This window comes from Thermobia domestica, chromosome 13 (genome assembly GCF_964235325.1).
Source record: "Thermobia domestica chromosome 13, izTheDome1.hap1.1, whole genome shotgun sequence".
Taxonomy (NCBI): domain Eukaryota; kingdom Metazoa; phylum Arthropoda; class Insecta; order Zygentoma; family Lepismatidae; genus Thermobia; species Thermobia domestica.
The window spans coordinates 181,721,714-181,746,626 of NC_137466.1; the positions used below are offsets into that span (position 1 = coordinate 181,721,714).

A 24,913-nucleotide genomic window follows, 5' to 3' on the forward strand; every position below is an offset into this window, starting at 1 on the left:
CGCATAGTTCCACTTATTTTTCAAAATAACAATAAAGTAAGGAGAAAAGTCAAAATTTGGACAGCATTGGGCCCAGTATTTAGCGTGATAAGAGCAGTGAAATTATTATTTACAGTAGATGATTATGACTCAGCTGTAATCAGGATCTAAGAAAAAAAAAACGTATTTTCTGATGTCTTTTAAGCCCTGGGACACCATGTTATCCATTTTTTAATTTTGCCTTTTATTTTACAGTTAATGAGAAAAGACGTATAATGGAACTAATATTACGTGGAAGACTTTGGTACGGTCTTCCATTTCTATACAGAGCGTTTATCTTAAGTGTCTTCCAGTTAATTAACATTGAGAGTTCAATGGCGTATTGGAAGTTTTTTGAGACGACCTTAATATTTAAAGTGGAAACAACATAATTTGAGAAATCCGGATATATCGATTATTTTCGTTGTACTTGGACAAGGAAAGGAAAAAGGGAAAGGATTTTATTACTAACATATACACTAATAGTGTCACTGGGCTGCTTAAAGTTTACAATTCCAATTTCTAGTCTGTTCTTATATGCTCTTTTTAAAACTTATGTACGTTTATTTATTTATTTATACATTTCTGTGTCTTTTACTTCACATCTTATATATTAATATAATTCCTGTATCTATTCTCGAATAGTCTCTCTCTCTCTATTAGTAATAATAATAATTTTTATTTATTATAATGCAGTTAGCGTTTATTTTCTATTAACACTTTAACACAACGTAAGAAGAAAGTACTTGGATTCTGGAACCGTTCAAGGAGAATTGCAGTTCTTTTAAAGAATTACTTTTTTTTTTTTTTTAAATAAATTTTACAAGTATTATTTCCTCGTATTTGTCATTTCCCCCCCCCCCCTGAAGTATTACGTTTCTTTTGTAATTTATGTTCGTTCAATGTTCTGTGGAAATGCCAACTAGGGCTGTTTATTTGTTAATTGAAGTGCTCAGTATATCTACATAGCGAAATCAATGCTTTAAAAGTACAGTTAACTGCCATTAATTGTAGGTTGTCTCTAAAAAAGAAAATCTCGTAAATATTGAATGATACAAATCTATGAGTGTCAAATGTTCCTAGTTTGTCAAAGATAGTTAAGTTTATTTACCTTAAATAATATTCTTAATATTTAAGAATATAGAGTCTTCAATTTTAAAATATATATATATACTATGTTAAGTACATACATATATATATATATATAGAATGAAGACTGGAAACATGCAAATATTTTTATACAAACTAGCTGTAAGGGTTTATTACGTCTATTCCTTAATATTTCATAAGTTTTTTTACTTATCAAGTGTCAAACATTCCTTTCCAATAGGGATTTCAGGGATCTCAAAAAAAGGTCGCTGAACAACCGTTAAGAACGGATGGCTTCGTCCGTAGGTTGGCATCTCTGAGAACCGAACAACAATTCTTTGTAGTTTACGTCATAGAAGGGTGCAAGCATACTGCAAGTAATATATTATATTATATATATATGTGTGTAAGAACTGTTTGAAAGCATGACTTTTTTTTTTTTTTAAATGAAATTGTCTTATTTAAAGAATTTTGTTTCCATACAAAAATGTGTTTTGTACACACGATGTTTTCATTTATTTCGATATATATATATATATATATATATATATATATATATACAAAAGAAACAAATATAGATAATTTTTTCTTTAGTTTATTTCGTAAACACTAAGATTTTCGAAAATATTTGGTGTTTTGAGTATGTACTGTTTAACATGCAGAATGAAACCAAAAGTTCTGTGATTTGCTCATAACACGTTTCAGTTTATGTTCAAGTAGAAAAATAACAGTAAGAAGGACAATATTTTTCTTCGATTGAATCTGTTAGCCAGTTTCTTGATGATAGAACACTTATGTCTAACCTAGAGGTCACATCTCTAGTCGTAAAATAGGTAGTCTGTTCCGCCAGTGGTTAAATTGAAAGCCTGTAAAATATACATAAAATTTTACTACTAGGCGTTACAAACATCTTATACCACCGTGGTTTCTTTTACGATAAAGGTGGATGCAGTATTATTTCAATTAAGTCATGCTTTCGCTGTCTATTCTACACAATCAATAGTGGAATTAAGTACGTGATAACGAACCATATTGTTCTAATCGGGCACTTGATGCTATGTAAACATGCTGAAAACATAAATAGTTTTTCCATAACCCAAGGATCGCGAACAAATTTCCACCATGTGTGGGCTTCCTAATCACTTGTTCTGAAGTGCTGAATATTTGAAAATCCTCATTAGGTAGGTTAGACTAAAGGGTTCGTATCTTAACGCATTCTTTTTATCTGTTCAGCGATTGAGAAATATTACGATCTAACTGAATATATTAAAAACTAACTGCACTCGTTCTTTATATATGGGTAGAAGAATGCCAGATTTCCGCTCATGAACGTCGTGTTTTTATAGCTGTGTCGATTCACATCGATACCTCAGAACTTTTGGTTTATTCTGTGTACACAATTAGTTCGTAAGTTCTTGTTCTTCTTCCGCTAGTGAGTATAGTAAATCGGTGTATGACTTAATAATTATTATGGAAATTGGCTGTGAGGTCTAATGGACCAAAATATGTATTGTTTTTTTTTTAAGTAATGGGTGGTCTATTCAAGGTGCCATATCGTACATTTATCTTATTGTTCTTTATGGGAATATGTTAACTGCATATGTGGTGGCATTACATACCTTTTAACTGCATAACTTTTATAAAATATTTTTCTCGATTTGTAGAAGATTTTGTCGATACTAAATTTAATCTGTATGTTTTTTGTTCATTTGTATGTTAAGAATCGTATGCAAAACATACATCAAGGACACTCGAAAGCATATGAGCAGGTACAAAACATTTCTCTTCATTTTTCAGTGTCATAATTGTTACGTATAGGCATACGATGCTGTGACACAATATATTACTACGATGGTTACTTTTCTTTATCTTCATTTTACTTGTTGACAGGAAATGTTTTAATTATATAATAATTTAATTGTATTTGCATACTCCTTTATATAAGTGTAAATACCTAACATTACAGTGTATCCGAGACACAATATTCATTTTGACTGACTGATCGCCTTATATAATTTAACAACAACAACAGTAGATGACGCTATTGTTACAGCATACGCAAGCAATTATTAAACACTAGTACTGTGTGTTCGTTTTACTGTTAAACTATTTAAAGGATATCTGATTTTTACTTCGTAGTCACAATGTCAATTTACCTTTAGTTAGTTACCCATAATTATTAAAATCTACTTTCTGAAAACGATCTGACGTTTTTGAGAAGAACTGGATTTTTTTTTCAAATGAATAAAAAAAGGTGTAGTGCGTAAAAGCAAAATAAATTACCTAAGTTCACAAAAGCTTTTCTTCTGATTTATTGCTCAAGCTAGCAACGAAATCGGCTTGCAGTTTATCTCTAAGCATCAAATTAGTTTTTCATATTTATTTGTTGTAAAAGCCACTAATCTTCGTACTGTTACATTAGTAATTGGATGATGAGTATTGAGAAATTCAACAATTAGTTACAATTTCTAGATTTCCAGTTTTAATAAATGGAACCACAGAGAGCAGGTGTTCCAAAACAACACCGACAACGTTTGGGAGGTGATCCCTGACACCAAGATTAGACAAAAGGTATAAACCAACTTGGGTGCACAGATGCTTTCTTTCGTATTTATAGGCTGCCGAAAACATGAGAAAATGAACTTTAAAGGTCCATAGCTCCAAAACTATGGGTCCTACCGGAGTCGGGTCAAAACTTCACTTAGGAACTAGTATGTGCCCTATCCAAATAACCATGTTTCAGAATCCCGTGGTACATCCGCAACCATTTTTATAAAGGTATTTGTTGAGTACTTCAAATTATGTACCACAGCCAAACTCATTCTATAAAAATTGTTGCGTGAGTACCTTAGGATTCTGATACATGTATTTTTGGATAGCGCACATATTAATTCCTAAGTGAAGTCTTGACCCGACCACGCAAGGTTCCATAGTTTTGGTGCTATGCTCCTTTAAAGTTAATTTTTTCATGTTTTCGGCAGCCTATAACTCCAAAAGAAAGCATTTGTGTACCCAGGTTGGTCTATACTTTTTGTCTCATCTTGGTGTCAGGAATCACCTCTCGAAACGTTGTCGGTGTTGTTTTGAAACATCCTGTATGTTTCATATACTGAAAACGTGTATAATTTTGGTAACTATAGTATGTATAGTATAGTATTCAAACATAATTTAAAACTGAGTATCTTTGGTACTAACGAGATACAGTATTTTTTAAAGTATAACTGTATTTCTTATATTATTAACTATGACATATTTGATCCAGAGCAAATTATTTAAAAAAAAAATCATTATAAGATGCGTTGTATAGATAACAGTAATTTAACATAACATTCTAAAGCCATTTAGAAAGTTGCAAAAAAGTTAAACATCTATTTTATACTTTTTCCTTTAATTTGCGTGTCATTAAATGTTTTAAAATTTAATAGGAAGAGTTTATTTTTCGAAGTGGAGGTTTTCTCAGTGTAAATACCAGGCTCTTTTTTTTTTATTTTTTAAAAAGTAGCTGTATAATACTAATATATAAATATTCCATTAAAGCTATAAGATTTGATTTTATATTCCTATTAAAAATATATGAAATCGGTTATATCAATGGATGGGAGGAATTTGCGATCAAGAAGATTAAACATACATTTTTACAAATGTCACAAAAATGCAAGGTGATAAAAGAAACTTCGAAATTATAAAATCTGTCCTATATTTATGCTTTTTCTAATAAAAAGAAGCAAGTGTGCTATAAAATAAATCATTGTCGATAGAGAATTCGGGAAACAATATTACGCAGTTAACAGGTATGTACATGTTCTTTTGTTTGTGTTTGTGCGTAGTATTTAGCGCAAGTATGTACTAAGTGAAATAAAATACTTGTGTATGTATGTATGTATGTATGTGTGGAATATTGCATATTGAAGTGAAATTTCACAGTTACCTGATGCAAAATTGATGATGACAGAATATTATATAATGACAGTTAATGCTTTAAGTTAAAATGATTTGTTTCGTGATAAGTCAAGGTGGAATGTGTATCCGCAGTACAGCGGATATTCATAGTACATTCTACAATATTTTGAGTGGTTGGTTGCAGTAGTAGTGTCCCAATCAGCGGTTAAAAGAAATCTGTTGTCTTTCATTGGTCTTTACATGTTGAAAAACGTTTGAAGTCTCAGAAGAAGTGTGACGTTATTTTGTAGTGATAAATAAAATAAGAAGAGAAAAGGAGTTTTAAAAAAAGTACTTCGTGTATAGAAAAAAAATATATATATGGATGATCCTTGAGTTGTATGTGTAGAAGATACCGTGTGTATGTGTATGTTTGTGTGTTCTTACCATGTGAAGAACTAAGTCTGAATCGCTGCTTGAGACACACTCTACGTGACTGCTCCCACAAACTCAATATAGTTTTGGTATCCATTCTCATGTTTCGGTTATTCTTACAAGATATGTTATTTCCGTCATTTCTGCGGAGGAATTTACTAACAGAACGCTCACTTCTTGAGGCGTTCAATTCCTGATTATGTGGGCTATGCTGAACAACGTTGTGTTCATGGATTTCCCCACTTCCTTTCCATTCAACCAATTCTTTCAGTGCATTATTCCCTTTTCTTTTAAATCGCAGGACATTTAAAACTTAGATATTTCGTTTTAGTAACGATGTTGAATATCACTGTCATTCTTGTTTCTTAGTCCATTGGTTTCTCTGGGGAATTATTTATCTGTTTTCCTTGAAATAATCTGGGATTTCAATGGTTTTATTGTACTGATTTCTATTACAAATTTATTTAGATGTCTTACTAGTTTGTGACAATTAAATTTTGTTGTACATAGTTTTAATAATTAACTATAAAATTTAAGTAAAATTAACTTAAATTTATATACGAGGGAGTATCGTAAAGTTTTTATTATCATAGTAAAAAGAAATCAGGATACAAAGATTGTTGTGATTTGTAGTTGTTAACCCCTCTCAATGTAGTCACCACCCAGATTTACACATTCTCCCCAGTGTTCGTTCACTTTACGAATATCATAATTGTAGAAGTCTGCACATTGTGCTTTAAATCACTTTTCCACCTCATGAGTAACGTCATCTGTGTAGCCAAAATAGCGACCATGCAACGGATTCTTCATTTGAGGAAACAAGAAAAAGTCACTGGGTGCGAGGTCGGGGAAATAAGATAGATGCTGTATTACCTGGAAGCCACACGTCGTTGCTTTGTCGACAGCAACTTGAGATGAATGAGTTTGTGCTTCTGAAAAGGTGTCAGCACATGAGTAACCCAGTGCGCAGATACCTTAGACATGTGAAGTTCGTCATGGATAATTTTTCACACACCACCAGTCTCTGAAACCAGTCTCATTCATAATCGTTTGGATGGCCACACGTCTGTCTTCGAGATTAAACACTCTACTTTCTTCATAATGGCCACATCGTCCGTCAGGGATGGTGTTCCAGGTTTTGGGTCGTTTGTGAGGGACATGTGACCAGTTTGGAATTTCCTTTTCCACTTTACAATGGTGTCATAAGATGGACAATCATCGCCATACACAGCCTTCATCTCGTCATGAATTTATCTCATTACTACCCTTGAAATGCAGGAACTTGATCACACCATGAGCCTCAGTCTTATCCATCTTGCACTTTGGTCACTTTTGGCACACCCTGTAAAACAAAATAATAAACTTTAGAAGCCAATTTCCTTAACATCATGCACATAAGAGCCAAACATAACTCTGACAGCATTTCATCTTCATATCTTAATAACTTCCTGGTGATAATTAAAACCATACGGTACCCCTTCGTATAATGCAAATTCATTTTGAGAAAGCAAGAGATATTGCATTAAAATACCAGTTTGCTTAAAAAAATATCTGTTAATACTTATATGAATCAATGGACTAAAAAAATAAGATGGCGTAGGAACTCTACATACTGCAGTTCAATAGGTGCGACGAATAGCGACGTACTTGTTTCTTAGATCACAAAAAAGGATATCAGATATAATTATTTTTGAATGAGGTATTTTGTAGTACAGGGCGAACTGAAGTGACTTAGTAATTACATTTTGGTATTTTCTTTAACTTTTTGCCTTCGCAATGAATCATTTACTCAATAATATTGAAATATCCATTGATTTTTTTAGGTTAGAAATCGATTGTCAAATAATGTTACAAATTATATTATATGGGGCTTTGTAATTTCTAAGTCATTTTAAATCGCTCTGTAAGTACAAGTTTTATAGTACACAATTGCAAGTAAAAATTTTTTAAGCAGATATTTTCTTTCATCAGTAAATAGACATATATTTAATACTTTTTTTTCCAGTAACGTACAGTGAATTACGTTCTTTATAAGGCAAATGATTCTTTAGGCTTTTACGACGTTCTTCCGTTGAATACTGTTTTGAGTTCGAATATTGCTATATGATCATGTTTAACATAACTGTCTCAAAGAACTCGACAGCTTAGATTGGCGAAATAATCAGATAACATTTTTCTAAGCAGCTACATATCCCAACAAGAAAATTAATGCTAGAATTCCTCACGTTAAGGAAAAAGACGTCGAATATTAAGTGAACATAATTTTTAAAGATTTTTGTGTACCTGGACTGTCCTAAATTTGGCGTTAAAAAAGCTAACCTGGTTCTTTCTGGAATTTTCATCAAGATACACACTTCCTTGCGTCTGTTACAGTTTTTTTTTTTTTTTTTTTTTTTTTTTTTACTAATACGATTACTTCTTTTTCTTCTTGAAATTTTCAGATATACGCGTACTTGCCTTTTTTTCTCGAATTTTCATAAAGCTATACGCTTACTTTTTCGAATTTTCGTAGGTATACGCTTACCACCTTTTTCGAATTTTCGCGAAGACATACACTTGACATTTTCAGAAAAAGTAGATGCTAAGGAAATTAAGAGGGATAGAAGGAATAAAATTAAAAGAAATATAAACTCTTACCCCTTTTTGCTGATTTTCCTCAGTTCTTATTTTTATTTACGACTCGAAACACTATCTTGGTGAAAGTTCGAGAGAAGAAAAGTGTTTTATTCCGTATTAGAGAATAAAAGTATGTAAGTAATTTTTCTAACTCTGTCTGCTACTACATAATAAATACAATTCTCTTTGTTGTCGCTACTTAATGCAATGCAGTAAAAAGTCGTAAGGAATAGGCTAAATATTCATTTTAGATTTACTTGACGTGGTCTCATTTGTATCTGTGAGATGTGCCTATAAGAGAAATCAACCTACTGTAAGTAGATACTAGTTGTAGCAGCTGGTGTTTTGTTAAGCTTCGTGTTTGCTTTCTTGTCTTCTTGTCGAAGAAACTGGTTTTACATATCAGTCACTCATTTTACATCAATCACTCATTTTTTTTTTAGAGACTTGTTCCTGTACCTACTACTCCTACCTGGTTTACGGGGATCTTAGCCGTGTTAAATTGATTTTTTTTCTTGTCGTCTTCATCATGATTTCGGGATGGATCTGTTCCTGCACCTGTTACAAATCCTCGATTTCTTTATCGTTGTAGTCCACATATTATTACTATTCCCCTCATTACATGTCCAGTGTAATTCCATATTGGTTTTGTTGTTTCGAGTATACCCATACCTTTTATCTGTGATCTTTTCATTTTTTTTCATCCTTTTAAGAACATTATTCTCAGCAGATGCTCAGTGTTGGTACAGAAACCAGCAAAAATTCATACCTTCTCTTTGTATCGTTCTCGTGTCAACAACTTTGAAATTGATTAATCAGTTTTAAGTATGACACCAAAGAATATGATATTTAAATTAGTCCGAACTTATTGATATAAGAACAAAGAGAAGGGAAGCATTTATTTTATGTTGGTGTCTGTATAACATATAATAAACTGTTGCCTCATAACATATCACAGCGTATGGAAATACGTCACATACTGCAAGTTTTGCATTTATAATATTGTGAGCTTAATATTTTTTTTTTTAAAAAAAGCAGTTCATGTCGAAAAATAATTGGCCTTTGTAGTGTAAACGTTTAAAGCTGCACCATTTGCGTAATATAAACTCATGTGCGACCTCATATGACAATATACAAAGGATAATCGAAACATGAATACAGGGTTATTCTTGTAGAATGTACTTAAAATACAAATGAAGATAATAAGTGATTGCCTTTTGTATTGGCTGTCACTGTGTTTGATTCGATTTGCCTGTTTATACTTTGGCGAGTACTAAAAGTACTTGATAATGCAATGTTATAACATCTTTATGCAGTAGTTCCCTCATAGTTGTATTTCAGTATCAGCTGATGTCTTGAAAAAAGAAAAAGTAAATAAAAAATAAATAAATGGAGGACAAAATCAAATAATATAATTACAAATAGTGTTCTAAAAGTAAGGAAAAAATACAAGACTTTTTAGATATGTATTACTGTTGTTATGGCAATAGGTCGCATTACTGTGTGGAATGCGTATTATTGATTTTTAAACCAGTGGTAGAATTCACGAATTTCTGTACTGCATTTCTGGAAATAATAGTACAGAAAATATTGTCAATTATATGCTTAGTATTCCAGATCTTTCCGTAGCTGAATGAAAACAATTTTTGCTCATTTTAAATCCTTGAGTGCATTAGTAGTTAACATTGCGTTCATGAGTGATAACGTGGCAGGGCTTTATAAACTTATCTGCTACTCTTTATTATCTTACGAAAGTGGAGACAATTTTTGAATGAAAAGTCAAACACACATAGATTTACTAAATTTTTGGTAAGCATATCTTTTAAAACAATGTTTTCTTGTTGTAAAGTGTGTTCCAAGAATATTCAAGGGGTGATCAGTAGATAAGGGTACAGAATGATAAAGGAGTAATATAAATGTTTCGTTATATCAAGTACAGATTTCAGTTGTAAATCATTAAAACAATAATTGAGTACCTATTTGTGACTCCTGTAATATATTTGTTTTACGTACTACGTAAATGCCTAAGCTTTACAGTTCTGTACTTGTTTCTGGAGCATTCCGTTCCAGTACATTTTGTTTTCACAAGTACTTTTTTCCTGTGGTTCTGTCACTATAGTTTCACCATGTGTTTAAAAGTACATAACATTGGTTCTTCGTTAAAATCAAATCTAGTGCTAGATAATTTAAAACGTTCAACTACCACGTATATAAAATATTAATGTAGTGATAATCTTCAAATTGTCTTTAAAAAAAAAAAAAACACTGTTTATTCATAAATATAAGTGTAAGATAACAAATATATCGCGTACAAAAATTCAGCATGATTTGCTACTACTGTTACTTCGTTACATCTAGTGTGAATACATTCTTCAAACTAAAAGTGCACGACATTTAATGTAGAAGACAAAATTAGCAAGTACTTTCATACAAGTACTTGCCGAATTAATATTACCTTTCTTGAAAGCACAAAGACCTACATTACAAGTGGCAGTTTGACTTCTGTGAAAATGATATACCTTCCGTACGAAGACGTAACTGAACTGGAGAATTCTGGTCCTTGCGGCTTAATGCTATTAGCTGCCCCAGTTTGCTGTTTGGTACAGATTGAATAGATTAATAGATTTTGATCAATTCATGTAATATGATTTACATTATTTGTGTTGAATTGTAATGGACATTGAAACACTAATATTGACCGTATAGCAGCAACGTGAAGATAGTGACATTATGCATAACCTTTAAATTAGCAAATGTTTTAATCAACAGGACATGATCACTAGCATCCCGTCTATTTATTGTCCGATTTGTAATGATACATTCAATCAAACCTTATCATTGATCATCCCTTGTAAGGTTAAAAAATTAATAATCATGATCCCTCGTAAGGTTAAATGTGTATGAAAATGTAATTCAGCTAATTTCAAGTTCTATGTATTTCCTGTCTTTATGAGTACCAGTTCTTATTGCTTCCAGATATTCTATCATTAAGAGCCTTATACCTTGGAGAGAATTGTAGCAAAAAAGAACAGAATTTCGATATAAGATTCAGCTGTTTTCTGTTGATGACAATCGAATAAAGAACCTTTTCTGCAGTGTTAGAGATACATATATTCAGCATGGCTTTGAGATAACGGCACAATTCACCTCTTGATGTATATTCCATAGATTTTGTAAGAAATTTCCATAAGAATTTACTTATATATATATATCAATACAGGATGGCTCAATACCCTGTGGATGGTTTACCCATACATGAATTAAGAGTTTCACTGGCATTGTTGAAACTCTCTTCCATTACTTTTTACATATGCTTGGGCGACCAACTGTTTGTTTTCTTCTGTATAAACTCTTTTTTGGCTGTCCAGAACTCGGTACATCGCGCAATAAGCACTTTCTGTTGTTTTCAACTTTCTTGTTCAGTTTCCGCAGCTGCTGTTTTATTGGTGAAGGCGCTTCAGGAAACATGGCATGAAAGCATCTCTGTACTTGGATTGTATCTTTATGATGTTTCTATCAGAAATTGAACGATTTCTACACACTGTTCTGTTGTATAATTATATGCCCATGCAGTTTTCACAAAAGGGGACAATTGCTTGAATGCAACAAAGAAACCTAAGCCTCAGCTGTCGACAAAAGTATAACGAGTACACTGCTCGTAAAGTCACTTGACAATTTAATTAACCCTATCGCTTGAATCCTATAAATACACTTAGCTCGAATGTATTTATATCATCGTACAGGGTGAGCCAGAAACACCGAATGGTTTTGGAAATAAAGTAGCATTTCAAGGAAAAAATATAAATATTTATTTTCCACAAAGATACATTCTTCTTTTCGTGGAGAATTAATATGTCCCTATTTCTTGAAAATAACGTTTCGTATATGTTCACCGTGCAGATTAACACATTCCCATAGTCTGTCTGGAAAACATAACTCCTTTGCCTGACACCACAGCTCCTGATTACTTTTAGTGGGGGTGTCTAAAACAGAAAGTTTATGCACAATGCCAAGCTAGTAACAACGAGCTAAAAGATTGCATTCGAAAATTTCCAAAACAATATGTTGCGGCGAGTTTTGTTCTCTTTCTTCTAGATAGACTAGGAGAGAGTATTAATTCTACATGAAAAGAGTATATCTTTTTTGAAAAAATAAATTTTTCAGTTTTCCGTGAAGTGCTGTCTTATTTTTAAAACCGTTAGATGTTTCTGCCTCACCCTGCATTGTTTTTTTTTTTAAAGGAGCGTACACACTGACTTGCACCATCCTGTAGATTAATTACATGATCATCTGGTAGACATGTTGAATATATTTGTCTCTTACTGAGAAGTTTGTAGAAAGTGTTGCTATCAATGAAGATAGTTACTCTTTTTCTGTGGTGCGGTTTTCTCCAAGGTATTCTTGACTCTTACAAAGTAATTGCCTTCAGGTGCGCATGTAATACAATAAAAATATGTCAAAGATTTATTAATATTACATTATAACTAGTACAGTAAAACTGTTTTTAAGTTGGCTGTCTCCCTCTGACTTGACTATCTATTTAATTTGCCAACGTATGTGTGTAAAATCGTATAGCTACATCCATCTTTCTATTATTATTATTACGCCTGAGTTGGACTCTTCTTAACCAAGGTTAGCCAACTTAAAAAAACAGGTTTCACTGTAATATCTCAGGAAGATGTGTGACGGATTATCTATATAAGAGGCCTATTTCCATAACTTAATTCGAATCGTTTGTTTCGGAATAAAAAGAGAAGAAAAATATATATATTCACTGTCGTGCTTTGAAAGGGCCGAGTGTAAATTTATCTCGCATAATATATTGTAAAATATCTTTTGTATATTGTTACATCGTGTTATTCTTTAATTTGAAAGACTGCTAGAAAAAAAAACACTATCGAACTCAGTACTTTATTAAGAGTGGCGTGTTTTATATACGTACGACAAGAGTTCAATAGTGGCTGAGTGGAAACCATTTGTAAGAAACATGAAACTACTGTACATGGACTCGAATATATTGTTTCCTTTTAAAGGACTTCAGTGCCGAAGTGTTGTTTCAAGAAATCAGTTGTCTGAAAAAAGAAAAATAATAAACCATTCTAATGTTACTGAATACCTTTTATTTATTTTTTTAAAAAAAGTTAAAAAAAACTCCCCAAATTTGCAGTGGACAGTAATCGTCTAGTATTATTACAGTACAGTGGCATCTTATGTAATTAAATGCTAACTTTCTTATTGTAATGATAGTTTACAAATTTCGGGAAAATTTTCTTAACTGTTACTGTCAGGTATTTCAGTAAATCATCATATTTTTGGCTTTTAACGTCATGCTTATTTTTAACGAACTTAAAAATTTCGTTACTGAATTCTCTACGTGTTTGTCTGTTATTTACGAATTTTTCAACTTTGAGTCCTCAGTTTGATAGAGCAAAAACTATCTGAAAGAAACGATGCAATTTTTCGCATCACTCTTACCGTCCCTGAGATATTGGCCAAAGAAGTTCCGATTTCGGGAGATTTAAAGAGCCATATCTCGGGAACCGTAAATCATAGAGAGATGATATTTTGCGAATTTTTCAAATTTGAGCCCTCCATTTTGAGCATGTATCTTCATAGAACAATATTTTAGAACGTTTTAACAGAACTCTTAAGGGGGCAGACTACTAAATATTAAAAAAAAAAAAAAAAAATTCTTTCGCCCGTTTTTCGTAAATGAAAAGAGATAATGAAATGTAACTTACCACAATAATAGATAATGTTATTCTACACCCAAAAATACGAATCGGAAGAATTTTTAGTGTTGCCATCCACAGAAATTACACTGTGACCAGAATTTGAATTGCCCAAAAATTTAGCTTAAGACAGCGACTAGAAAAATGAACTCAACGGTAACTGATGAATTGTCATGTTGTCTTTGTTCCTTGTTAACTACTTTTTAAATCATATTTGTATTTATTTTGTAATAACTTACATAAGTCATTATAAAATAAATAAGTTATTACAAAACAAATACAAATATTATTTTAAAAGTAAACAAGGAACAAAGATAACATGACAAGTCATATTACCGTTGAGTTCATTTTTTTTAGTCGCTGCCTTAACCTAAATTTTTGGGTAATTCAAATTCTGGTCCCACTGAAATTTCTATGGATAGCAACACTGAAAATTCTTCCGATTCTTATTTTTGGGTGTAGAATAACATTATCTATTATTGTAGTAAGTTACATTTCATTATCTCTTTTCATTTATGAAAAACGGACAATTGAAAAACTGTTAGCTTTTAAAAAATATTTAGTAGTCTACCACTCCCTTAAACAAAACATGTGGGAAAAATGTAGTACTCAAGGAAATTATAAATGGATAGATATATTACAAGAATTGTTTAATGAGTGTAATAATAAAGTACATAGAACAATTGATATAAAGCCTTTAGAAGTTAATAAATAAAATTAATTCGTTTTGGCGATGCTCTTGGATCATTCTCTACTGATTAGTTTCTAGAGTTCCTACGACTCACAGTGGCCAATTTCACGGTTCTAAAGGGACAAAAGTAGGAGAACAATATGTCACGAATACGTATACTCACAGTGGTTTATTCAGTAATGTACAAAGGAATCATGAAACCCATTGTATAACAACTAGAAGACAAATTATAGACGGACTCAGGGTAAAAGGTCACAAGTCACTTTTTTTTTTTTTTTTTTACAATTTTCGGTTTTTAACACAGAGTTGTAGTATTTTAAATGGCGCTTTTTTGTATGAAAAGTCCTATGAAAAAAACGTGTCCAAAAACAATTACAAGGGACGTGCAAAAGGGAATAATTAAGCTACAATGGAATCCACACTGGGTAAAAGGGAATAAGATGACTCCTGAAAAAAATAAAAATGACTTGTTACCTTTTACCCTGAGTCCGTCCTTATATGTCTGTTGTGAGAAACTATACTAGTATAACTCATAGGATCGACAGAAAACACAATGCACTTCAAAAACCATAATATGTAGTCAATTCACTTCAAAATCACTTGAACTGCCATTGTCATCACCATTATCATCATCTGAGTCATTATCCTTGTTATACGTATGAGTACCTGCTGGTACGATAGAGGGACATGCCAAAAGAGAACGAATCTCAACTGGAATCCATTTGAGTGACTTTCGAATATTTCGTCTGTGGCTATTAATGACAGGATCAGAAGAAACAAAAAGCATATGAATAACATCTTCCATGGTAGCTTTTCTAGAATATTTTCTACTGTTACTTTCTCTGTATTTCTTGATTTCTTTATGTCAAGATTCTTATACCTATTCCGATAACTACCCAATGGGAAGAAGCGCGTGTTTCACAATATACTCATGCTCTAATAGTGTGTGTATGTGTTCCCGCATTCCTATCCTTGTTGGTACCTGCATATGGTTTAACACCTTACCAGTTGGGGCCGGAAAAATTGTTGGGACATTTTCCAGTGCCAACAATTTTTAAGTCTACAGGGGCTTCGTGGCGACCCCCTGGGCCTCCTGGCCGAATTTTGGGAAGGTCCCAATAATTATAGAAAAATGTGAGATTGTGTTGAAACCATGCTCTGCCGAATTAGCTGCCCCAGGTGGTCTCACACTTTAACTAAGAAACGGTGTGTGAATATGACGCATACCGCATCTATTGGCACTGCCTTGCTTACGGGATGGAGAAACGTAAGGGGAGTGGAAAGAGAAGGTGAGTCGTGCGGGGGAATAAACACACAAGTAAATTTGCACAGTACTTGTTGGTACCGATACAACCTTGAAATTTTCGTTTGCGCAGTCGCGTCAACTCCCAGTAGCCTGCCTGTCACATGACAAGTAAAGAAGAGAAGGTGGGTTGAAATCAAGGGAGGCATTGATCACAATTGAATGGGTGAGTTGAGAAAGGAACACATTCCAAAAACCTCAACTTTCAAACACTGGGTGGAAACATCAACACATTCCAGACATATGTTCGATTTTTTCTCTCATACGATCCCGGAGACTTCAGTAAAGAGGACCTAAAATTAATGAATGCGTTCCTTGTTCCTCTCAAGCGGTGTAGGTACATATAAAATGAATATAACCATCCCAGTTTAGCTTGCTTATTTTCTGGAATGTGTACCTTTTTCAACTCACTTATTCAATTGGAGCAACGTGTATATATATGTTTACTACTTGTACTTCCAGAAATGATGGTAACAGAAACGAAGGTTTGGTAAATGAATGGAAGAGAGGCTAGTGTAAAAATATACACAGTGCATGATCTTTTCGGGCACAATTATTGTTTATCTGCACACGTAGTTCGACTTTCTGTTGCTCCAGATAACAAGGTCTGGGACGGAGTCTGAAGCAAAGGTTAATCCATTTCAACAAGAGCGAAACAAATGTATGCTTAGAGGTACACTAGAATGGTCTAAGATTGAAGACTCACAAGCGCATTTGTAAATCACAGATTCATACATACCTGCATACGATATGCTCCAACTTTCATACTATTTTATTTCCTTTTTTGTCAAACAACCCGTTAGTTTAAACAATAAACTAAATATTTATTTTAACCTTTAACATATAAAAACTCACAATCGCAGTTTACCAATATGTCGTACAGATTCATTAAGTTAATTCAAACATGTGGAGTTGAAAACACATAAGTTGTCTGGATTGGCAAAGGATAGGCAGCGACCGCAGCCCGTGATTGTTGGTTGGGGTGATAGGGCTAACTCCGTATTCTGTGGGGCTCAGTAGAATGGTAGTGTGCTTGTATTGAGCGAGTGGTCATAAAGTAAAATAGATTAACTCTAATTTCCAAAGAGGCCAAATTATTAAAGCTCGCCTATGTAGTGTGAGCGTGGTGAAAGTGGTAAGTGTGCCGAGTGTGTCGCGAGAAACATATGTGACGGTCAAAGTGATGAAATCCTACAAAATTTACGGGGAAACCACATCCTCGAAGAGGAACTGTGGTTAAAAGGAAATCCTCGGTTACAGGTCCTACCTACAGCTATGCGATATTTCGATATATCGATCAATAGATATTTTCAAACTTTTAAGATCGATGTTTTTTAATGTTTCGATATTTCAATATTTCGGTATTTTTCAGTATTACGATATTACGATTCTTTGATACTTTCGATGCTTCAATATGCTCATGTTTCGCGGCAGTATTTCGATATTTTCTATTTAACCTCTTCAATCCCAGGTACTTATCTGCAATCGTAGAAAAAGCAAATTTGTATATTTTAAAATTGAAATGCTATAAAACATACAAATGACATTTTGTAAGAAGACCCCGAAGCTGCATAATAGAAGAAATCAAGAAAACCTGTGAATTTCAGTATATTTATAATGTAGTACACTATGTATATTAGTGTTGTTCTACTATCAAAATACAAGCACAATATGTTAAAGGTGCCTACCAAAGGCAGGTAAGGTAAATTACGACAGTAAAAAAAAAAAAAAAAAAAGGTATTGCTTCAAACAAACAGACGTACAATTTTCTCGTGTTCTGACTGTTGAGAACAAAAATAACAGTAACATTTCTTCTCTCAGCTTGATGAGACAAAACTTTTAATTTTTACGGACACGACTTCCCGCCCGAGCCGATTCTGGCGTCTACATGGTAATTATTATTATTACATCCCTTCTCTCTCCTGTATTTCCTGTCTGTTTTACTTTGCATGCAAATCGTCAGGACAGTTTCTATTTTTCTGAATTCACAAAAACATTTTTCACTCAGCGCACTTGCAACTTTTTAATTTTCGAACAGCCAACCTTACTTCATTTTGGAAGTCTTTGTCTTCAACTTTTCATTTCTTTCTTTACATATGTTCATCATATTAATCAGTTTCCGCAGATTCTTACGTAAGAGTTGCTGGTTGATTCAGGGCTTAGCATCCCGTATAGCAACGAGACAAAAGGAAACTTGAAATACAGCTTAACGCCGGATCCTAACCAGATGAGCTCCCACCAGAAATCGAACCCGGGTTTCATGTACTTAAGGCGCGCATGCTAACCATGTAGCCACTAGGGAATATGAAAGTGGAAATCCAAAAAGTCTAAGAGTATCCGAAATTAAAATTCTCTTTTCTATGGACTATCTACGAATTCACTAAATACACTTCCACTCAATGCCCATATGCCAAAAGTACAAATATTTGTTCTTCCAAATCTACAAATGCTTACCTATTTAACGGTTATACCTGGAGTTGGAAACACGTCAGATATCTGGGTTACCAAGGACACGCGCCTACCGCAGATGAAACGAGAGCAGTGAAGTTACGGCCAACTCCGCACTGCGTGAGGAGTAGTAGAACGTGAATGGACAATGAGCTGAGCAGACAGTGATAGTGTAAAATGAGAGTTCTATCTAGTTTTCAAGGAAGGCAAATTGTTGCTCCCTCAAGTTCTGCAAGCGCGACAAAGCTTGCAGGTTTGTTAGGTGTGCCACAAACGACAGCGTCCAAAGTGATTGCAACCTACAAAACTGACGGCAAATTCTCATCCACGAAGTGAAACAGTGGATGAAATAAAACCGCCAGGCGTTGCGACGTATTATCACTCAGAATACTTCTGTGACTGTGGTGCAAATAATGGAGAGAAACAACTAGCACTTTCCTCAACCGGCGTCAACAATCACAGTCTGCCAAGTTACATAACATGAATATGACCTGACATGGATGGCCTTCATAATGGACCATGACGCTTTAGCACAATGTCAACAGTGAAACATGTCGACGGCTCTGTGCTGTTGTAGGCGGAAATATCCTGTTTTCAGTAGGTTCTGTCTTGACGCATACCGGTTACACCAGTGCCCGTGATCATGTCATCATTTTTGGGAATAATGTACTTTATGGTTAGGAAACAGAACACTGAGAAAACCCATTGAATACAAAGGAGTTTTCCCGCACCTGTAATATGGGTGGGCAATGCGAAAGCTCACTCCACCTAGCATCCTGCAAACCGAGCAAAGTAACATTAACACGCTGTTACAAATTTTCACATGAAAGCTAAGGGGAGAGTGAGTAATTTCGTTGAGAACTTGTACCAAATTATAAACCAAGTATTCCGATTCTCGACTATCAACGAAGGTCAGGACTTTTTCAGAACAATTTGTTCACAGCTGAGAAATTTAGAAACGAAGAAAAATTTTATTTTATAGAAAACAATCAATTAAAGAAAAGTTAGCAACCGTCTAATTAACATTTGAAGAGTCCAGGGAAAAAGGGGGATTAGGACTCCTTCTCCTCCTTCTCTATACTTTGCGGAAGGGGGCGCGAAAGTGTGCTACGCCACTGTATTAATCTGTGATGTTCTTGAAATTTTATAAGGTCTTTCGCTCTATTTGCAGAACAGAAGTGCATCTGCAGTTGAAGCCAAACGAGAAATCGATTTGGTATATCAATCAATTTGCGCGTTAAAGACTGTTGATTCCCCGAGATCAAGAAATGCTCTTAATGAATTAGAGCAAAGAAACATTCAAAGGAGTGTCTATCACTAAGCCTACTGCTAGTGATAAAACAAAATTTGACATTTTCCGATTGAAATTTCTTCAATCCCTTTTAGACAACAAACTCCCGTTTTCCAAATAAAGACGGTTTCGTTGATGCTTCAGTGTTAAACCCTGCTTCTTGGCCTGTTGATGAAAATGAACTAGTGTTCTTCGAAGACGATGCTCGATTATCCAAATTGTTGAAACAATCAATGAATGGCGTTTCCTTCGTATTGAAAGAATTTCGTTTGTACAGTCCGCAGCGAAAAAACCTGCAATATGAGCATGTAAGTTTACTGTGAAACGACAAAGTCTTTTGCTCCAGAATAAGTGTGCAGGGGAGGACGCCGAGGTTTCTCCTGGTGTAATTCGTGCCACTTAGACGTTATCTTGATTCCCTGCGCTGTCAGGCGTAGTTTTACAATGGCTTTACATGCTGATGTTGCAGGATTTTTGTTGCTGACTGTACAAGAACAATCCTTCTTATATGCCTCCAGCTGTTCAGAACTTAAAAAAGCTGTGGAAGTAATACCGATATCAACTCCAGAATATGAACGTGGGTTTAGTGCTATGAATGAAACATTGAATGATCTGAGGAATCGTATGCAGATTGTAACACTTAGCAAGCTCCTTTTTGCATCTATAAATGGTCCGCCTTTGTGTTTCTTTAATGCCGAAAAATATGCAACAATGTGTATAAAATTGAAGCGTCACAGTGCTACAGACAATCCTACCGGGAAAGCAAGAAATGTCGAAGAATGTTCACATGCGTATGCATCTCGCCTTTTCAACTAAAACGTAAGTAATGTTTCTCTTTTAAAAAAAGACAACTTTAGTTTGTTGTATGTACGTACTTTTTGTATTACTCTATCTTTACTACATTTTCTGTTATTGTTTTGTTACTTCTGATAATTGAATGTTTTGCTTAAGTAGATTTTGAATTCGAACATAAAATATTACTCGGATTAGAGGAGGCTACAGGAAATATTTTTGGCTATCTCACAACTTTGAAGCCCCACTGCCCTTAATGTATATGCAAATGCACTACACATTGTGATCCACCTATCCCTCTCACTGGTAAATTAACAAATCGAACCGTGACTTGCTGACAATTTCCATCAATGACCTTTCACTTAGGGACTTTTGATCCGAAAACTGCAATCGACAACTAGTACTTCAGTGCAGAAAGAAAGAAAGAAAGAAAGAAAGAGAGAGAGAGAGAGAGAGAGAGAGAGAGAGAGCGTTACCCTAGCGTGGAGTCTTAAGATAAGATATTTTTTAACATGAATATGAATTGTCCAATTCAAAATTGATTATCCTGAATCTAATTGTCTGGTTTTGAAATTTTATGCCCTAATGTAACCTCTTTCTTTGTCAAACCAAAGGCCGTGGTGGGAGGGGGAAACTGTCATAATTTGCACGTGAGAGATACTGGCGACCATCATTTTTGGATTGGTGAGTGCGTCTGACTGAAATTTTGCGCCCTGGCTTATCTACGCAATCACTTTCATCTCAATTTCACCCACGGCGGTAGAGAACGCTACCGATAGAGAGCGCCAATGTGTGCGGCCAGTGAAGCAAGCACTGATAGATACGCAGAGCCGACGCGAGGTATTCTAACTTTGTTGTGTAAGAGTCGGTTGAAATGGAAGCGCTGTTACGGAGATATACATTTGGTGTTTCTATTCCGAAATGGACACAATCGAAGCAGCCGAAGAACGACAGAAGCGGAAGGGACGCAAAAGAAAGAAAAATTGTAAACTTTGGCAAAGGATTGTTTCAAGGGGCCCTCATCTTGAGGGCCCTAAAATGGTGGAAAAACTGCGAAAAACACGTTTGTTTTAAGTTTTGTTTTTGACAATGTTGCCATCACTTTCAGGCCTCGAAAAAAATATGTTGTACCTAAGGGTGTAAGAAATTTTTAAACCAAAAAATCAGGGACGTCCCCACAAAAAAAATTCTACATTTTTTTTTTAATTTTCAACACACACACAAAATAAAGAAAATACGCATCGATGGTTTAGACAAAATGTACATTTATATCTAGATAGTATCTACAATCTATGAAACTTTCAAAATATTTCGACTATTCCCACCAAAATTAAAAAAAATATATATTCAATTTTGTGCATGTATGATAAAATAATTTGGTAAGAGGAGAGGGAGGAGATCAAAAAAAAATTGAGATAGTTTTAGGTCGAGGGTAACCTTTTGGGTCAATAGCAATCCAATTTGGATCAAGAGCCGATTTCACTATCTTACTAGGAGAGACCCTTTGTCTAAAACTATCTATTGAAGTGATTAATATAGTTGTAACATCTTTTCGGACCTGCTGCAATATCGTGAAATTTCAATCGTTCTTATCAAATTCAGCTTTTTTCAAGAATAGGAGATAAAATAAATAAATAAAACGGATGCAGTCACTAGCAGTCTATAGATTCATCGAGTGTGTAACACCCCTCGACAGTAGTTTTTAATTTTTTTTTTTAAAGTAATCAAATTAGAAAAATGGGAATTTCTACTGAACTCAAAGAACTAGTCATTTCTGAAGTGGTTTATTACATGTAATGAAAAACGGATAACATACGACAACCGTGTTCAAAAAAAAAATCGTGATCGAAGCGAAGAGAATCTCCTCAGTCCGTGGCAAACCCATACTGGCGCCCCAAAAAGTTATGTTGTTCGTTTGATTGGATTGGAAGGGCATCGCGCATCGCAAGCTGCTGCCGCCGGGCAGAACGATAGACTCAGAACCAGGAACGCAACTAGAGGGGGGCTAGGGGGGACCTGGCCCCCCTAAACTTTTCGTGGCCCCTCCAGACCTTAACACAAAATGCTATTATTAATACAAAAGACACAATTTAGCTATTGGTAAGAGAATTTTTAATGACTTGGCCCCCCAAACATATTCATGGACCCCCCAAACCTCTGTAGCTGGTTGCGGGCCTGCTAAGAACTATACTTTCAACGATTAGCCTGAGGGCACAAAGCAATTCAAAAGAAACGGCCGGAAGTGGTTAACAGAAAGCATGTGGTATACCACGCTGACAACGCCAGACGTACATCTTAACGACCTGTCTGATATTGCAAAAACTTGACTGTGATGTTTTAATCATCCACCGTGTAACCCAAACCTGGCATCACCTGCCTATCGTTTGTGTCAGTCTTCGCAGAAGTCCCTGAATGATATTACATTAGCTCCATAGAAAGGCCTATGAAAACCACATGCCACAAGTTTTTGACCGGTAACACAAGAGGTCTATAGTGATATGATTGTTTTTTTTAACAACTTTATAAGTTAGTGCCTAAAATACCACTTAATGTACAGCGATATGATTTTTTAAAAATAAAACAACTTTATAAGTTAGTGCCTAAAATACCACTTAATGTACACCGATATGATTTTTAAAAATAAAACAACTTTATAAGTTAGTGCCTAAAATACCACTTAATGTACAGCGATATGATTTTTTAAAAATAAAACAACTTTATAAGTTAGTGCCTAAAATACCACTTAATGTACAGCGATATGATTTTTAAAAATAAAACAACTTTATAAGTTAGTGCCTAAAATACCACTTAATGTACAGCGATATGATTTTTTAAAAATAAAACAACTTTATAAGTTAGTGCCTAAAATACCACTTAATGTACAGCGATATGATTTTTAAAAATAAAACAACTTTATAAGTTAGTGCCTAAAATACCACTTAATGTACAGCGATATGATTTTTTAAAAATAAAATAACTTTATAAGTTAGTGCCTAAAATGCCACGTAATTTACCGCAAACACTGTATGGGGACTGGAATAATAAACAGAATTTGACACTGTTCAATAATTTTCAGCTGAGAATGAATTAAAGTTTACTTTTTTGCTTGGTAGCAATGAGAATAAAATTTAGCGCGAATAATAATAATATGCAATTTTTGTATAATATGAGGAAGTAATGACTGACTAGATGAAACATCCAAAGTAAAAAGAAAAAGTTTCTATTGCTATGTGAACTTTACGGGTCTTCATGAACGTGGGAAGAGGGGGACCCTTCTGACATTTTCGCAGAGGCCCATGCATCATTAGTTAAGCTACTGGGTCGGCCAGAGTACATGGGCTCTCGTGACACCAGGGCCGTGCCGTGGGGGGACGAGCGGGGCGACGGCTCCGGGCGCCGAAGTAAGGGGGTGAAAAATTCGGGACAAAAAAGGAAAAAAGATAGGAAAAATTGCTTGGAATATATGTATGGGGCGCCGTTGTATACTCTCGGCCCGGGCGCTGATTTTTCACGGCGCGGCCTTGCGTGGCACCAAGTTTAGATTTTATTTCAATACGCAGAGGTGAGACTAATTTCAAGTTAGATAGAAAAATAAGTTACATTCTTTTCAGTTTTCTTTAGTTATATAGTTTTGAGGTACTAATGAAATTGCTAAGAAGTGTTAGATTAAACTTCCTGACGCTCTTTTCCCGAGAGGCGGATACATGTTACAATTATGTTTTATGAAGCTTTAGAATCTGTTCCTGTTGATAAAAGAATGTTTTTCTCAGTTCGTTCAACTCGGTGATGCTATGGTGAATACCTTAAACAAAAACGAATCCAAAATGCAGACGAAAGTAAAATCCAAGATGAAAAAGGAAAACTAAGTGCTGAAGTTAAGAAATTGGAAGCAAAGAAGAAACAAATGGAATTATGTTATAGATAAGAACAAAATGCTCTCGTAGAACAAATTCAAGAATTGAAAGCAAAACAAAATTCTGTTTAAAAAATGTAAATGTGAAGATTAACATGCCTTATTGTTGGCAGTATTAAGACTATTAGTGGCCCATGGTGGCTCAGTGGTACATTTTTATTTTATGTCAAAAAGTTGGGGAGCAATGCCCCCCCCATAACTCCGCCCATGGTGATATAGAAATCAAAAAGAGTGCTTTTATGCAATTTTCTTTTGATAATGCAGACTTCAACGTTACAACCGTTGACGGACAAACACATTTCACAGCTTGGAAAGAGTACAATTCATTGCACATGTCTACCTGCTGTCCCTACCAAGGTAGATACCTCCTCTGAAGAATAGACTAACAGCTGAGGAACTGGTAAAGTTTGAGAATGTTCCATTAAAACCATATAGACTATGCCAGCATAAGCCCACAGTTGTTGTACTATACCTAGATGCTATGAAAACTACTGTTCCTACGTCTACTACTACTGGAATGATATTGGATTTCTTATGGACAGTAAAGTATATGGGTGGAGATTATTATCAAGTTGGTTGGAGTGGATACATGGAAACAGTCTTTGAATGTACTAAAACGTACTCGGTATGTACAGTAAGAGTGTTGCCGTTTGCAAATCTGAATCCATCTGACCCAACAGTTATATACATTGTCTTCAGTTTGCTT

At 34.5% G+C, this 24,913-nt stretch overlaps 1 protein-coding gene across 1 annotated transcript in view; it reads left to right on the forward strand.

Moving 5' to 3' along the window:
* Window positions 1-13,145, forward strand: part of LOC145668836 (uncharacterized) — a 67,327-nt gene extending 54,182 nt beyond the window's left edge. The window contains exon 10 of the mRNA XM_081737022.1: window positions 1,349-13,145. Within this exon, the coding sequence (XP_081593148.1) occupies window positions 1,349-1,391 (43 nt within the window). The 3' untranslated portion in view covers window positions 1,392-13,145. The remainder of the gene's footprint in view (window positions 1-1,348) is intronic.
* Window positions 13,146-24,913: the final 11,768 nt, after the last annotated feature.